The 16,539-nt window shown below is 44.6% G+C and overlaps 1 protein-coding gene across 1 annotated transcript in view; it reads left to right on the top strand.

The window, feature by feature from the left end:
• DUSP8 (dual specificity phosphatase 8) overlaps window positions 1-16,539 on the top strand; it is a 76,091-nt gene that overhangs the window by 23,563 nt on the left and 35,989 nt on the right. Inside the window, exon 3 of the mRNA XM_053394240.1 lies at window positions 12,165-12,303. Coding sequence (XP_053250215.1) covers window positions 12,165-12,303 — 139 coding nt within the window. The remainder of the gene's footprint in view (window positions 1-12,164; window positions 12,304-16,539) is intronic.

Consider the following 16,539-nt stretch of genomic DNA (forward strand, 5'->3'; position numbering starts at 1 on the left):
GACGTATAGACCTTGTTGTCTCCCACACAGCCTGCTGCCCTTCTTCCAAAGAGCCCAGGTACAGTCTATTCAGTTCAGCAGCCATCCTTTCACAATAGACCCTCCCCTCCGGCTCTCTATTTGTGGGTAGCCCTCAGCAGCTGGATTGCTTTTTAGTGTTTGTTCTTGCTTTCCCTTCCCCCATTTTATTATTTTGTAGCAAAGAATGGTAATTCAAGCGATTAATCAAATGCTAGGCCCAGCTGGAGCCATCTGTGGAGTCCTCATAATCTCCCTCCTCCCCTTGCATGTGTGCACACGGCTCATTGCAATTGGCTAGCAGTGACATCACCCCTGCTTGGATGTGGGGAGCGTGGAGTGTGTGAGGGAAAAAAAATACTTCTTGCCTCCAGTCTGCTTTACTGACGCTTCAAGGGAAGGTTGCAGAGAATGGTTCCTGAATTGCTTTTTAAAGCACTACGAAGAACACTGGATAATATACAGCATTATCTCTTTTTGTTCTTAACTGCTTAGGGAGCTGGAGGGGTGAGAGGGTGTGTGTCTGTCACTGCTGCCATGCTTAAAAGCTAAACGCAATTCTGAGAGAGCTTCTTGACCTAGAATAACTTGCTAGCTATTCCCAAATACTGTACAGGGAAATTGACTTGCCATCTGGTAACTGTTGCAAGGAGAGCAAGAAATGAGTTAAGGAGCTGCTCTCAAATGAGACAGCTCAGAAGGCATCTGCAGACATACCTGTATTCCATGATTCTGTATTCCATGCAGGTACCACATAAGCATGGGCAGTGTCCTGAGAACCTTAGCTCTGCACTTAAAAACCCCCAAACCCCAAACAAACCTACAACGGGTTTTGAGCTCTTTTGATTACACACGATAGGCTTTCAATGTGCATGTGACCTGGTCAAAGGTATATGTTGACTTGGATTTTTAGTGATCATTGTAGAAAGGCAGAAAAAATGGTATGATAAGCCAAAGTTACACACATTTCTTCATTTAGATCCTTCATGCATGTTGAAGAACCGGACTCTTTGGGAGCCAGATTTTGGGTTACATACGTGTAGAAGTTTGATCTTGCTTTTACTTTTTAGTGGAGGGTGGCCCAAACACCCAGACAATTAGTTGGTGATTGTGGAATGAATGCAAGCTTCTTCTCTCCCTGCTCTCCAAAGGTGAAGAGTTGGAGTTGGGGGCCTGATTTAAATCAGGACCACTGTGCAAAACAACACCTCTCCTATACCTCATGTCATGTTGTCAGAGGCTCAGGAGCAGAAGAGCAGGGGAGAGAGCAAATAGAGAGCGGAGGAGAGGAATCAGAGGGGAGCGTAGGGGAATATGACAGTGGCCCGAGAGATTCCATGAGCTTCTCCAGCGAATCAGAAGATTCCCAGGAGGGGGCGCCTATGGTAAGGGCGAGGGGAGTCCCAGGGGGGACGCTCCATAAACAAGGAACCAGAGGGGACTCCCAAAGGAGTAGCGGAGGATCAGGACCAGTTCCCCCACCAGAGCACAGTGGGGGGGAAGAGTCACATGAGTCAGGACCAGCTTCTCCTCCAGTGGGGAGAGAAGATGAGTCAGGGGTAACCACGCCCCCATCGGGGAGTGGGGAAACGGAGGGAAGGCCAGGTCCAGCTAGCCTCCCCGAAAGAGGGAGCAGTGACACAAGTGTAACGGTCAGAAGGAAAGTGGGAGGCTGCGCGCGCCAAGTTCAAATGTGGAGGAGCGCGGGACAGCAGAAAACCCGGATTGGGAGCCAGGTCCTAAAGCCCGAAGGAGGGGGGGGACAAGAGTCAGGGGACTCAGCGTCAGAAGAATCTAGGAGGGCTGAAACTCCGACTAGCAGGAGGACCCAGAGAAAGAAGGAACAGAGGAAGAGGTGGAGTAAGGCTAGAATCTTAAGCTGGTGTCAGGGGGGAGGAGATTCAGATGGGACTTCTACGGTCTAAGGTATAGACGTAGCGTTGCGCGCTGCGCGTCTGGAAATGAAACTGAACTTCAATAAAGACCTTTTTACTTGAGGAAGAAGCAGCGTTGGTCTTGTGTGAGCTGGGACCTTGGGCAGCGCTGACACATGTGATCAAGATTGGGCCTCCCAAAGCTGCCATTTATTTTAAAAAATCCATTCACACAATTGCTAACTGTGTGATGGCTATCTCATCAATAGAGTTTGGCCCTAAATCTTCTCCCCAGAAATTATTTTTGCCAGTTAAAATTTTTAACTAGATGGTTTAAGAAAAAGTAACTTGTTGAAAGGCATTATTTTTTTAATTTAAAAATATTTCTGTTTTTGCTTTATGGTTTTAAACTGCTGCAGTTTACAGGTTTTGATTGCATATAACTACTAAAATAGCAAATATGAATATCTATAGGGGAAAGAACTGGAGTTAAAATGCAACAACAGTAAAGGAACTTGGGAGAATTTTCATGGTGACTTTCAAAGGAACAAAACATTTATTGATTCAAATGATGTAATCAAAAACTTGCACAGGTCTTTTGTATTCATCATGCTAGATTTCTCAGTGTAAATAATAGTACTGCATCTGTTGTATTGTTGATCATTGTGTGTAGATATGGATTTACAGTGCTTGATTCGTAAATAAATTCTGCAGCCTGGACAAACTATACCAATCTGAAAAATTTGCTTATTTTGCTTATTCTTGCATAATTTACTCTGCTTCAGAGACTCTTAGCCCTATCCTTTCTGAATCCTTTTTAAAGCTGTCTGGCAGTCATCATATCATGTGAGAGTGACTTCTACAAAGTAATTATACATCATATGAAAAAAAATTCAATGGAATACGCACCATTGCTTTCAATGGGAGTCAGTCAAGATACCTGAAACCTGTACCTAAATTCCATTGTTTTCAACAAAAGGGCATTAACAAGAAGGTACATTAAAGATGTAAATCATGTAACAGCAGCAAGTTCCTAGCTCTAGATGTTTGGTGATCTGTTGAAAGTGGGGTCAGCAATTTTGCATGGTTGGTTTTTTGTTTTCACTAGATTTGGAGAAGAGGTGACAGCAAAGGAAGAATGCCTTGTGAGATTTTGGGTGCTAGTTAATTGGCTCTCTTGGGAAATGAGGCAATTCCAGGTGGAGATTTCTGCTATAGGATTTGTTTATTTTGTCACATTCCTGTGAATGGTGAATACATTGAGCTATCCATGTATGTTGTTCTTGCAATGAATCTCTGAGGTGGGTTAGGCTGAGAGTGGCAAGACTTACCAAGTGAACTTCATTCTTCAAGAGCTTGAGTAGGGATTTGAACCCAGGTCTCTCTAGTCCACATTAAATACTATATACATTACATCTGATTTAGGCACTGTATCCTTCTGTCAAGGACATAGCAACTCTGTCTAAAGGGAAGCAATCTTGGCCCTCTAACAACATATTGTTTGCATATTTGCTCTGAAGTAAGCATCATTGTATTCAATGGGGTCTACTGACTTGTATGTCTGCATAGAATTATACAATTAATAAAACATATTATGTAGGACTCAGTATATAAACACACCACATTATTCACAGTAGTATGACCAGTGAGCTCCTGTTGTTCGGTCCCTGCTTCTGCCAACCTAGCAGTTTGAAAGCACATCAAAGTGCAAGTGTATAAATAGGTACTGCTCCGGCGGGAAGGTAAACGGTGTTTCCATGTGCTGCTCTGGTTCGCCAGAAGCGGCTTAGTCATGCTGGCCACATGACCCAGAAGCTGTACGCCGGCTCCCTCAGCCTATAGAGCGAGATGAGCGCCGCAACCCCAGAGTCGGTCACGACTGGACCTAATGGTCAGGGGTCCCTTTACCTTTACCTTTTTATGGCCAGTTTACTGTCAACTTACAGCCAGTGTTGTGCAGTGGTTAAAATAGGACTTGGGAGATCAGGGTTCAAGTTGTCACCTGGCCATGAAGCTCACTGGGTGACCTTGGGTCAGTCACTGTCTTTCAGCCTAGCCTACCTCACAGGGTTGTTGTGAAGAGAAACTAGGGGAGAATACCATGTATGCCACCTTGAGCCCCTTGGAGTAAAGGTGGGATATAAATTTAAGTGACATAAATAAATATGCACAGAACAGGATTCTCTGCCAAAGTGACCCAAGTTCAGTTGTAAAAAAAAAAAAGAATTCTGCAGCAGCAATAAATTATGCATATCTAGCAAATTTGCATGCACTGCTTGATTTCCATGTTCTGCTGCTTCTGGTCATGAGCATAGACTAGGAGCTGTGCAGGATAGCGAAGCTTTACCTCCTGATGGCTAGAAATGCCATGCAGCAGCTCTCTGGCTCCTGCATCTCCTATGCTGGCCTCCTGAACCTGGCCATACCCTCACCATCACCCTGCTGTCCACACATAGTGGCCAAAGATCAGAAGAGAGGAGCCTGCTCTACACACATAGGCACCCCACCTCCAGGATCTAGAACCCTGTGCTATCAGGGTTCTAAGTCCACCAGGGAGCCCCCAGGCATAGAGTAGGCCCCTTTCCTGAGACCTTACCCTCAGCGCATGGACAGCAGTCGGGGCATTCAGCCGGGATAGGGGGCAGAGTCAGAAGCATGACCTTGATCTCCTTATGCAGCTGTAATCACGCAAGGGGTAAGTGCCCAAACAGATCTTATATGTTGTCAAGATGCTTGTAATAAAGGTCATTCGTAAATTATAGCTGTAAGCCTTTGGGGTTCTGGGACTAAGGGGCTTTAGTTGTTGTTAGAGGTAAGTTCAGAGGTAGGGGAGAGAGAGAGAGAGAGAGAGAGAGAGAGAGAGAGAGAGAGAGAGAAGCAAATCCCTTTCAGCATGTTGATTGTTGCACCCTTATCTACTCAGTTGCTCATGTAACAACTGCATGAAATACAACTAGTTCTTCTTTAGCTTTTTTTAAAAAAAACAATATTAATTGAATATGTGTTTGCTTTCCTTGTGGTCAGAGAGGAGAAACTTTGGAGGACTGCCAGTCCATTCATGAAGTTGCAACCTCCTCCTTTAACTTGCAGCCCCTGAGTCAGTCCCATGTGTGGCTTCTGGCAGGTCGATGGGAGCCTCCTTAAGCTTAGTTCAGATAGTATATTTACGTGAAGCATTGAGTCAGAAGAATCTGAGAGCAGGGCAGATCCCTACTACATGCCTCGATTGCTCGCCTGCAACCCAGGGCCACTATTTTTGGGACAGTAAAAAACCCCAAACCAATTACGTTTAAATTGTGAGTTTTGGCCTTCTTTTCTAACCGGTGATGCTTCTTCAAACTCTCCTAAGATGAGGATGGACACGTGGAGGGCAGCAGTGTTGTGAATTACCCTCATGTTATTATGTGGGGTCTTTTTGTTTCTAATGGGGGAGGGGGGCAGGGGGTGAGTGGAGCTGCTGCTGAGTAGCAGATGGCAGGAAGGGTGACATCATAGGCACAATTGTCCTACCCCATTATTCTTCCTGACAAGCTCCTGCCCTCCTTTTTGGTTTCCTGCTGACAGAATTTGAAATTGTGTGTGTGTGTGCTGGGAGGCAGCCAGAGGTCCTCCCAAATTCCTCCCTTTTGGGTAAATTATGTTTATCTAGGACTAGTAGTATTTTATTATCGCTTCTAAAACAGTCAGGTACTGACCATAAAGTCAGGCCCTCCTCCCAATTCGCAACTGTAGGGAATGGAAAGAGTAAGAGGAGATCAGTATGGCCTATATAATTTGGGTTGGTATGTGAGACAGGAAGGGTATGTTTTTACACATGTGCACAGGCCAGACGTGGACATGCTTTCCCAGGATCAGGTTCCTGTGAGTTCATTGTGACTTACTTGAGATTTAGGATTGCAGCCTTGGACTTGTCAGCTCCAGGCTCTACAAGGTCTCCTGTTTCTTTATGGTTTAAGAGAAGGAAGATAATGTGCTGTGTGTTGTCCCACCTCCCGGGAATTGTCATTCCAGTAATGTGATGGGAAGAATGCTTTGGGAAAATATGCCCTTCCCTATAGCCAAGGCTGGCATCAAGACTCTGCAATCTGTTGCTCATGCCAAGGCCTCTGCATTGTGCCTGGCACTAACTTCAGGCCCTGGTATTGCCCCTCCTTGCTATGGCTAACTTTTCACCTTCCCTCTCTGAATGAGCAGGTTGGGACAGGATTAGGAGCAGCATCCTCTGCTTACCTCACCCTCTGGACCAATATGCAGGTTGAGCCCACAGAAGGAGGGCAAGTGAATGGGGCATTCACTTCTTCTTTGGAGATCACTCGTAGCTGAGTAAGATTGTCTTCCATAAACACGGTTTTAAGAGGAGGCGGTCCCATTCAAGGAGATGGCTTGCTAAGGCCATTTTGCCCAAGGACCCCTCCATACACACAGTAATGATACAGGAGACTTCTCTGGTTTGGAATGTCACTCTTAGTCTGTGTCCCTTGCTACTGGGTTGGCGAATTTGCATGATCACATTTGTGGGCTGAGATCCGTTTCCTTCATTAGCAACACTAAAGGGCGGGGGGTAGGATTCTTTTATCATGGCAAACCAGTTTATATGTAGGGATTGATTTGTTACTCTGCAGCTTGAAACATGCTTGATGTGGAAGGTGATTTCCATGGCATTTATATTTTCATGCAAATGTGCTTAGGATCGCAACCTTTTGAATGAGGAAGAATCAAGGGGGCTCTTGAGTTAAGAAATGTTGCACATCACTGCAGTAAAGCTTGATTATTTGATTGTGGGTTTTGCTTTGATGCTACAGGCTCATTCAGCCGATGATGCAGCATTGTATAACCCAGGTAGGTTTGTTTAGAAGTGCATCCCTTTTTCATGCCTCTTCTGTCATTCTCACAAGTCGGGACGAGGTAGTAGGTGATAAAGCCTGAGCTGGAGACAAGGAAGAAAGGCTTTGGTTATGACAAGTGGAAACTGCATAGGTCTGGTCAGGGAAGCATTCTGGGGGCAGAGAAAGGGTTTGGGAACCCTGTGCAAGCAGGCACTAACAGTTGAGGCTTTTAAACATAGATCCATGTCAGCCGTCACTCAACACTTTTATAGTTGAAGGAAACGCAATCCCGCTTAGCCAAAATGTATTTGAAACATCCACACCCCTTCCCGCTATTCCCCAGTTCTGAATTCAGTCCAGGCAATACCATGTTTACTCGATGTGGCTTGCTTCTGTGCTGCCAGTGCTTGTCTGGGATTTCTATTGCCTGAAACCTTATAACTTTAATAAGATATAAACCGTGTCGCATCCATCTGCCGTTGCTCAGCAACCCGTCAGTAATGCCCAAAACAAAGCTCCCCATGTGGAAGGAACACTAAATCCTACTGTGGGATAATTCTGCTTCCAAAGCTGTTGTTTCCTTCGCTGCTAACAGCCCTGTCCTGGTAGCGAATCCTCCCACCTGTGGCAGCAGTGCACACTGCGCATGAGTGACTCTCCTGTCACCTTTGCCCCTGTGGCCAGGGCTGGAGGGATTACTTTACTTGCCATGCTGGATGTGCTTAGGTTATGTCACAAGAATAAATGTCTGCTGTTATCTTTAAAAAACGCAGGGTACTTGTATTAAATTTTCCAATACAAGCCAGGAAATATATTGTTGTTGTTTGTTTGTTTGTTTGTTTGTTTGTTTGTTTGTTTTAAGTCAGAAAGGCCAATGAAGTGTATCCTTTGGTGCTTCTCAGCTAGATCAGTAACTCAATTTCTCAGTATTCCTCTCAGGTGCAAAATGATCATTGCAACACTGCATGTCACATGCATTTTCTTAGCAGGTTAGTCATGCTGAAGCCTTGGAACTGGTGTTAATGTGCATGTTGCAGGGGAAATTAAAATGGGAACGGGCTACTCAGTATCTTTTGGATTCTGATCACAGGGTTTTGGAATATGTACTAGGGAAAATGGCAGGCAGTGAGTATAAAAGATGTGGCGTGAGTATATATGTGTGAAGGTGCTGGTGAAGGCAGGATCAGCCAAAGAACCAGGCTCCCTTCTTATGAGAACCTCTCCGTTAGAGCATAAAAAGGGGAATTCTCTCCCGCTCCTTTTCCAGCCGTAATGTCCCACAGTCCTTCTGCTTCTTAACTCCCACCCCTCTTGAGTTTCAGATACTACAGACAAAACCAAATATCCATTTCCACTGGAAATATTTAGTGAGGCATGACATGCTTGGCATTTATTTATGCTGCTCTCTTATAGTGGTTTGTTTTGACAGTCATAATTGAGGGCTAAATTAGCATCAATAGCATCCCTCAAGTTTCATGCTGGCAGCCAGACACGAGTCAATCAGCAAGGGATGTGTTGAAAGTTGCCAGGCAACTACACATGGTTAAACAGGTCCAGTGAACTCAAAACAACTTGGAATAGAATCTGTTTTCTCTGTGGATTTGGAAGTTGGTTTTGCACACTCTTCTATGTCCAGAGGAAGGTGCGTGGGATGTAGCTTTTTGTTCATCTTGTTTAGGCTTGCATGAGCTTCTCAACTGGCTAACATAGAGTCGTAGACTTGGAAGGTTCCCCAAGGGCCATCTAGTTCAACCCCCTGCTATGCAGGAATCTCAACTAGATTGTACATGACAGATGGCCATCCAGCCTCTGCTTTGAAACCTCCAAGGAAGGACACTGCAATTAAACAAAAATCTGATGTGACCTTCCCTAGCTTTTTGAGGATGCAGTCTTTTGTTCCCCACCCCAGATTTGTTAGTATAAAGGGAGAAATGTGAGAGATTGGTGTGGCATAAAAAGGGTCAGCCATAAGGGCTCCATAGGCTGCATCCAACTGAGTTAAACCAGACCTAGTGATATTGATGGATCTAATATAGTCATGTCCATCCATTTAGTGGGCCTACTTGCAGGACTCTCACAAAAGTGGTCTCATATAGGAATGGGTGGTACGGTTCCCATGGCAATTGCACACCTGACGTGTGCTGCATGGCTGGACTCTTTCTGCCATCTGGGCTAGTGGTAGTCTGCATGGGCACTGACATGCCAGACACTTGAAAACCAGACGTGCACAGAAGCAGCATTAGCTTCTATCCACAGATAGGTTTTCTTATTTTCATGCATCTAATTAACTACGCTAGTGCAAAGGAATTTGAAGATAAAAAGGAAGTGAAAGGAAATTTGGAGTTATCAGCATTACAGCAAGCCCTAAAAGCTGCAGTCAGAAGTCTCTCCCATCCTGACCCAGAGATGCCAGAAATAGAGCCTGGAAACTTCTGCAAGTAAACTAGATGCTCTACCACTGAGCCATGACACTTCCCCATATTGTGACTGTATGTTTCCCCACCTTTTTTTGCTAATAGCAGCTCTGGAAGGGGTTTGGATAGAAGCTGTGGGGATGGGGGAGAGAAAGGGGTAGGGACCTCCCCCCCCCACTTTGCACAGCAGTTCTATGGTTTTATACAAAGAAATTTACTGATGCAATCACCGATTGGCTTCATGTCTATTTGAGTGCATAGGCTTGTGCCAGAGATTTAGTAACTCCCTCTCCTCAGGGCCTGAGTTAGGAATCTGAAACAAAGAATTCTCAGCAAACTACAATTCCCAGCATTCTTTAGGAGAAGGTATGTGCTTTTAGTTTTGTTACCAGGGCATGTATGCTTTCCACAGCTCTTCCTCGGTCTGATACACTGAACAGCAGGATGGCTGCATATGAAAGCGAACTTGATTTTAAGTGTCTTTCAAAGCTGACCAAACACATACTCAGAGACTATCTGTAATGTAATGGAAAGAGCTGTTTAGTCCTTTCCCCCATTTGGCTAGCACCCTCTCTCTTTCTATCCGTCTGTCTGTCTGTCTGTCTGTCTGTCTGTCTGTCTCTCTCTCTGGCTTTGCTTCACCACAGCTGCTGTTCTCTGACAGCAGAATGATAGATGTGCTTTGCGCCAGAGGGAGGAAGGCCGCCAGCTCAGAAGGCCGGCGTATGCCACCCATCAGCCTATTCAGTGGATGCACTGAGCCGTGGCACTGTGAGGATTTTATCGGCCTTTAATGCATTAACCTTTCATTAGGCACGGCAGCCCCTGACTGTGCCTCGCACTCTCTGCCTCTGCTCCTGCCATGGCCCTAGGTATGCCACGGAGGCTTGTCATCGGAGGGAAACCCCTTTTGTCCCTACTCAGGGATCAAATGATACATTCTCGCAAACCCAGTGAACCTCATGCCTTCTTTTCTGCACATGTACAAAGTTCCGGACTTGGGTCTGCTTCCTTGTGCTGGTGTAAAGAAAATTGTTTACCTTCTCACCACAGCTCCCTCGGCCTGAAACAAGATGAGTGCCACACCCCATAGACGCCTTTGAATGGACTTAATCATCCATCAGTCCTTCACCTTTATTTTTTTTACTTATCTTAGAGAAAATTGTACTAGAGAAATCGTCCCCCGACCTTCTTCTCTGCTCTAATCTGCACGCAGCCCACCCCCACATGGCATTTTGTACCATGGAGAAATCCTGTTAGAATCTGAGAGAATACAACTGATTGCAGGCCAGATGGCAAAGAACAGCTTATTCTGATTCTGGGAATGGGAGTAGATGTGTTTCCTGCAGCCTTTGCTAACCTAGTGCCCTCCAGATGTTTTGCACTGTGACTCCCAGCCAGCACGGCCATTGGGAGTTGCTGTCAAAACACCTGGAGGACGTCAGGTTGGCAAAGGCTGCCTTAGGAGGTGTGTGCTTTCTGCCCTTGTTCTGAAAGGGGGCTTAGCTTAGCTGATGAAGGCTGAGGTCTAACCCTAGCCCCCTTTTAAGGGCACCCACAAACACTTGATTCTCCCTGCTTCCTGACAAATCCCACCCAATTCTTCAGAAATGATACCACTGCTATTGGGGTGGATGGTTAGGAAGTGGGTAGTATGGGATGGAAGTATGAAAATGTGGGGTGAAGAGAAAGAGTATGCATTTCCACCCTGGTTGTCCAGCTTTAATTTCTGTGTTTGGGTGGGTGGAGTTAGCATAGTGGCTTTGACCTCCCCCCCCCATAACCCACTGTCGAGAGGAAGCCTCTTTTCATGCTTTGTCTGAAACATATGCAATGGGACTTTGCACGTCTGCTTTGCAGAGAGAGAAGTGTGAGCTCCACACAGATCTGTAATTACTGTATCTCCCCACAGATGCAGTGTGCAGATTCCCACTTCACACCTTCCTGGGAAGTGTGAAAGAAAGCGTGGGTCATTTGTACTTCATCTGCTCCTGCTTATTGCTAACATCTGTAGTAGTCCTCAGTCTTGTGGTAGTGGTTGTGTTTTTCATAGCGGATGTATCCCTGCCCATAATTAGTTCCCTGTCCTTGTCTATCAAATGGCTCCTATTCCTTTAAAAAACAAAACAAAAAACAAAACAACCTCTGCTTTTTCTTCCTTCCCTGAAATTTCCTCCAGAGCACGTATATGACACCACTTCTCCAGATCACTCCTCTTCTTCTGTGAGGCTGTTGGCTTAGCCCAGCTTCCTCCAACCTTCAAAGTACCCATTAGCCATTAGTCCTTGTCTCGTTTGGAAACTAGTAACCGAAATGAATGCATATTCTTCTACTGTGAGCTGCCTCCATTTTCTTACCCTCCTTTTTTGTCTCCTCTGTTGTCAAATTTTGGTTTATAAGCTTCTGAGCAGGGATCTGACTTTCATTTTGCAAAGCAGTGCACACATTTTAGTGTTGCTTTGTAAATAATCGCAGAATGCATGGGATGCTAATAGCACAGAGACAGGGGTGGTTGATGACAAATTGGCTGAGTTAGTACTTCTGCTATAAACATCCATTATCATTTGTGTTATTTGTTCTGTGAAGGTGCTGAGAGGACCTCTTCTCCCTCTCCAGGCCTCCACAAACTTCAGATAACTGAGCCCTGCACTGTACTGTACAGTTCCTGATACAATTTCTGCATTTTCGGAGCTGTGTTACCTGCTACGTTCTGGCATGGCTTGACCACCCTTTGCTAGCATAGGTGGATAACAGAGTTTCTGTATTTTACATATGCCAGGATAATAAACTCTGTTAACTCTTTCTGCAACCACTAACAACAGCTTTCTCACATGAGTCCTGCTCTCTCCTGCTTTCCTTCAAAGCATTTATAAATGAAGAGAGATCATACGAAGGAGTGGGGCAAACCATTGTCCCCCTGGGTGGGGACAGTAAAGAGATCCACTCAGTTTTCTTTGTTTTGAAAGCTGTAGCAATTTAACATTTATGGGTTATGGAATAACGTTTGTCTTCTTGTGGCACTTCTCTTGCAGGTAGAAGCAGAAGACCACCAAGATGTGGTGGTCTATGACCAGAGCACACGGGATGCCAATGGACTGGCGTCTGACAGTTTTCTCTCCATCCTCCTAGGCAAGCTGGACAGCTGCTTCCACAATGTCTCCATCCTCACAGGTAGGAATTGGTGGCAGCCATAGTGAAAGGCCAAGATTTTGCCTGTTAAGTGTATGGGAAAGAAGCACTTCAGAGGACAACAAGCGGCGGTAGAAAGCCACAGACTACTCTGTCTTGCTGTTTAGTGTTCTTTCCATGTGATTTATGTTGGACACAAGCCCCAGATGTGATGTTTGCTGTAACTAATAGAGCTGCATTGGTGGACCGAGGGTGGAATAGCTTCCCCCTCCATCTTTTGTGTCACTCCTGAATTTAATTGCACAGCTACGAAGAAGGGAACTTTACCAAGGGGTTGGATGATGTGTCATGGCATCAAGATGGATGCTAGAGTGTGAGAGAGGAATCAATGGTAAGCCTTTATTGCAATAGCTTTCTGGGTCTCGAGTACCTTGTGGCCTAAATAGCAACCTGTATTCCTGAAAGTGCTTTACTGCAGCCATGTCACAGTTTTGTTTTGTTTTTGTTTTGTAAACCCTCCTCTTCGGAAACATTAACATTATCTGAAGTGGAATGTGCATGCTGATATAATTTTGGGAAGGGAGCTTGTGACCCTAAATGTTGCTGGACTATAAATCCCACCATTGGCCATGCTGGCTGAGGCCTTAAATGGCTCAGGACCACAATATCTCAAGGACCGCCTCTTTCCACATGAACCTACCGGGTCGCTGAGATCATCTTCTGAGGCCCTTCTTCATGTGCCTCTTCCTTGAGAGGCCCAGAGGGTGGCAACATGAGAACAGGCCTTCTCTGCAGTGGCTTCCCATTTGTGGAATGCTGTCCCAGGGAGGCTCGCCTGGCGCCTTCATTATACACCTTTAGGTGCCAGGCAAAAAACATTCTTTTTTAACCAGGCCTTTGGTTGATTTGATTTATATCCTATGCCCTTTTAAAATGTGGTTTTTATGGGGGGGCACTATTGGGTTGTTTTTATTTTTATTAGGTATTTTGTGGTTTTATATCTTGATTTTATTCTGTGAATTGCCCTGAGACCCCAGGGTATAGGGTGGTATATTAATATTAATAATAATAATAATAATAATAATAATAATAATAATAATAATAATGGGAGTCAGTTCAAAAACATCTACAGGACCACATTATTCCCACTCCTATGTTACTAGATACCTTGACTGCCTTTAGCAGGGATTCTGCTAGGATTCAAGAACTTGCAGACCCATGGAAGGAGCTTTAAATTGACCATCATGCCTGATGCCTGATGCGGGTGCCTGATGATGCTACTGAGCTTAAAATATCAGATAGAGAAAATAGGCCGTGTTCCTACAAAACTCAAGCACTCATATGATTGCACCTTCTGGGGCTTCTTTGCCATATACCTTTATTCCCAAGTTCTAGTTGCCTTGCTTAACTCTGTTAGCTATTGTGTGAGAGCAAGATTCATGGTCTTCTCTTTTGCCCTCTTATATTGGACAGGAATTGATGTTAAATATGGATATGTGTTGTGGACTCAATTAGGGACTCTAAGGATACGGTTTGTTCCATATATTAAGATTATCTTGTGATTTTTATTCAGTTGCTAATTGTTATAACCCTTTGGGGTTTTGTAATCTGTTCCTCTACTTAGAGGTGTAACATATCAGGGAATATAAAAGCCTAGGGAGAAAAATGTTTTTGGAGGTAAGGAGAATGGAAATTGAGGGAGGGGGAAAGAATGACAATATACAGAATTTTTATCCAACCAAGCTTAAGTTAGGAACATGAAATCCATTATGTATAATTTAGGTAGCAGGAAAAAGTGTGGTGTTTGGCATTTTTATGAAATGTGAAAGTATAAATTCTTAATTTTAATTCTAGCAATAGTTAAAAACATTCTGCTGCTGTGAGCTTTTACACCCTAATGTGCCTGAGGAATTGTCTGCCACAAAATGTTGCAATGGCCACAATGCAAATAGCTTTACAGGGGTATAAGTCAAAGGCATAGAGAGTGGAGGCCCATCAATGGCTAGTAGTCATGGTGGCTAGATAGAACATTGCATGTTCAGATGTAGTGCACCTTTGAATATTGGGGAACACCATTGGAAGAGAAGGCTGCCTGATTTTGGCCATGGGCTGGTTGAATAATATGTTCTGAAGGAAGCAGGAGTAACTATAGACACCTATTCCACTGACCTGTTCCACTTAGCATGGAAAAGTTCTGTATGCTGTGCTGGGGGGTGGGCAGAAGGATTGCTGCATCGATGCTCTACAAATCCCATTTTGCCCAGTAGAGGGGAGTGTTGCACATCTGCAGGAATCAGCCTGAGCCAGTCTGAGGCAGCGAGCCCAGGCTTACTGAACATGAGCACATAGTCGTGCCACTGCAAAGCTTTCTTCTTTCTGTGCCTTTCACTCTTACCTGTGCCATAACTGCTGGCATGGATCTTGCATCTTGGCTCTTGTTTGGCGTCATTTCCATGAAACTAGTAACCAACAGAGTTTGCAGAACTGGACAATCAGAGTAGAAAAGTAGGTAGAATTTCAGGGAGTCAACAAATCTTCCCCGCTAACCTTGTTAGTATTTACAGAGTGAATGAATGAGCAGGGCTCTTTTCCAGAACACTTAAAAAAAATAATCAATGGATTCATTCGGAAAGAGGAAAAGGAGGGTGGTGGCGGGGGGTTCATTGCAATGAATCAGGGTCCCAGAGGGACTCTTATCCCAAACCACAGCCCATATGGTAAAGTGGCTAAGTAAGCATGATATTCTAATTATAGCTTTCTGCAGAGTGTGTACAGTTACAGTGCTAGCGAGCTCCAAAGGAAAGGCGTGTGAATGAATGAAATCTCCCAAGTGGACAAAGAAAGGAAAAGGCAGATGAAGATTAAACCCACTTATTCATTCCATAACTCTGGGAGCCAGATCTGCTGCTTATATTGTTACCTAGCACTCTGGGCCAAGCGACACATGGCATTTACTCCATAGCTTGCTTTTGAGTGCAACCCTTATTTTTTCCAAAAACTGCCAGCGTGCCCCCTCCCCACACCACAATATGGGTTCAGATCCTAGCATAGAAGTTAGGGAGCTTTAACACATGCACCCTCATGCAATGGTCCTAAACTGGATCAGGGACTCTCATGCCTGCAATTTGCATTGGGGAGGGGGGTTAGCTTCCAATATCAAGAATAAAATTTTCATCCCCCCTGTGCAAATTGCAGAAGAAAAACTTGTGGTGCTCAGAATCCCTTTGAAAATAACAGACAAAACATCTGTTCTCCTCCCCCAAAAATAAAACACAGATAAGGAAATCAAGCAATCAACACCCCCCAAAACAGGAATTACCCACAGCAACTATCCAAAGAGGGGGCCCCCATCTCAGTTTTCAACTCATTAAATTTGGGAGGGGCAGGGAACCCTGGCAGATGCCAAAGGGGCTGTCTGAGAGTGCCACATGCCTCAATACACAGGGTGCCGCAATAGACACCCCAGTACCAAAGTCCTTTCTTCGTTCAGCTAACTTTTCCACATTCATGTCTGGCGTTAAAGTCAAGCAAATTAGTTACAATATAGCACGTGAAATGTTTCTGTTTTAGCCCTTGCATTATAATGTGTATTGCCACCGTAGATTGAACAGAGCTGCTGTTTATATAGCTTTGTTTACAACTCTGCCAAACTTGTCCAACCAGAAATGTCACTTGTAGTACCAGGTTTGTGCCATGATGGTTGTTTTTGTGAAATGTTGCATTTATCTGGATGCCTTGAATGCATAACTGCTTTAAGTGGCGTACACATTTGATGATGGTGATGATGATGATGATAATGTCACGGGTGTGGAGAGGGGGTAGAATTTCTTTAGACATGGGATCACAGGAACTAGCATGTGATGCAAGGAGAATCTCTTGGAAGCAATGCGAATAAAAATCTCAGAAATACAGTCAGAGTGTCTTCACTGCAGAATTTTAGTTCGCTCCCAAGAGTATATTTGATCTCTGGAGAATAGTTCTTACCATGAGCTTGCTGTCTGCTATTGACAAGTTGAATAATCTTTTGTCCAACACCTATAAAATGGAGAATGCAAATGTCAGTGTCTTATCAGTTGGTACCGGAGTCCTTCTGGGCAGAGACTGTTGCTCAGCAACAAACAGCATTTGGCATAGCAGAGCTCTGATGTTATATTGGCTAAAGATGCTTACTCTCGCTACAGTATATAGCCGTAAAATAATCGCTAGCTTAGGAAGATAGTATCTGTAAAGATGGCTTTAGAGTCTGCTGCCCATGCCCTGCACTGCTTTAGGTTTGAT

This window comes from Podarcis raffonei, chromosome 1 (assembly GCF_027172205.1).
Source record: "Podarcis raffonei isolate rPodRaf1 chromosome 1, rPodRaf1.pri, whole genome shotgun sequence".
Taxonomy (NCBI): domain Eukaryota; kingdom Metazoa; phylum Chordata; class Lepidosauria; order Squamata; family Lacertidae; genus Podarcis; species Podarcis raffonei.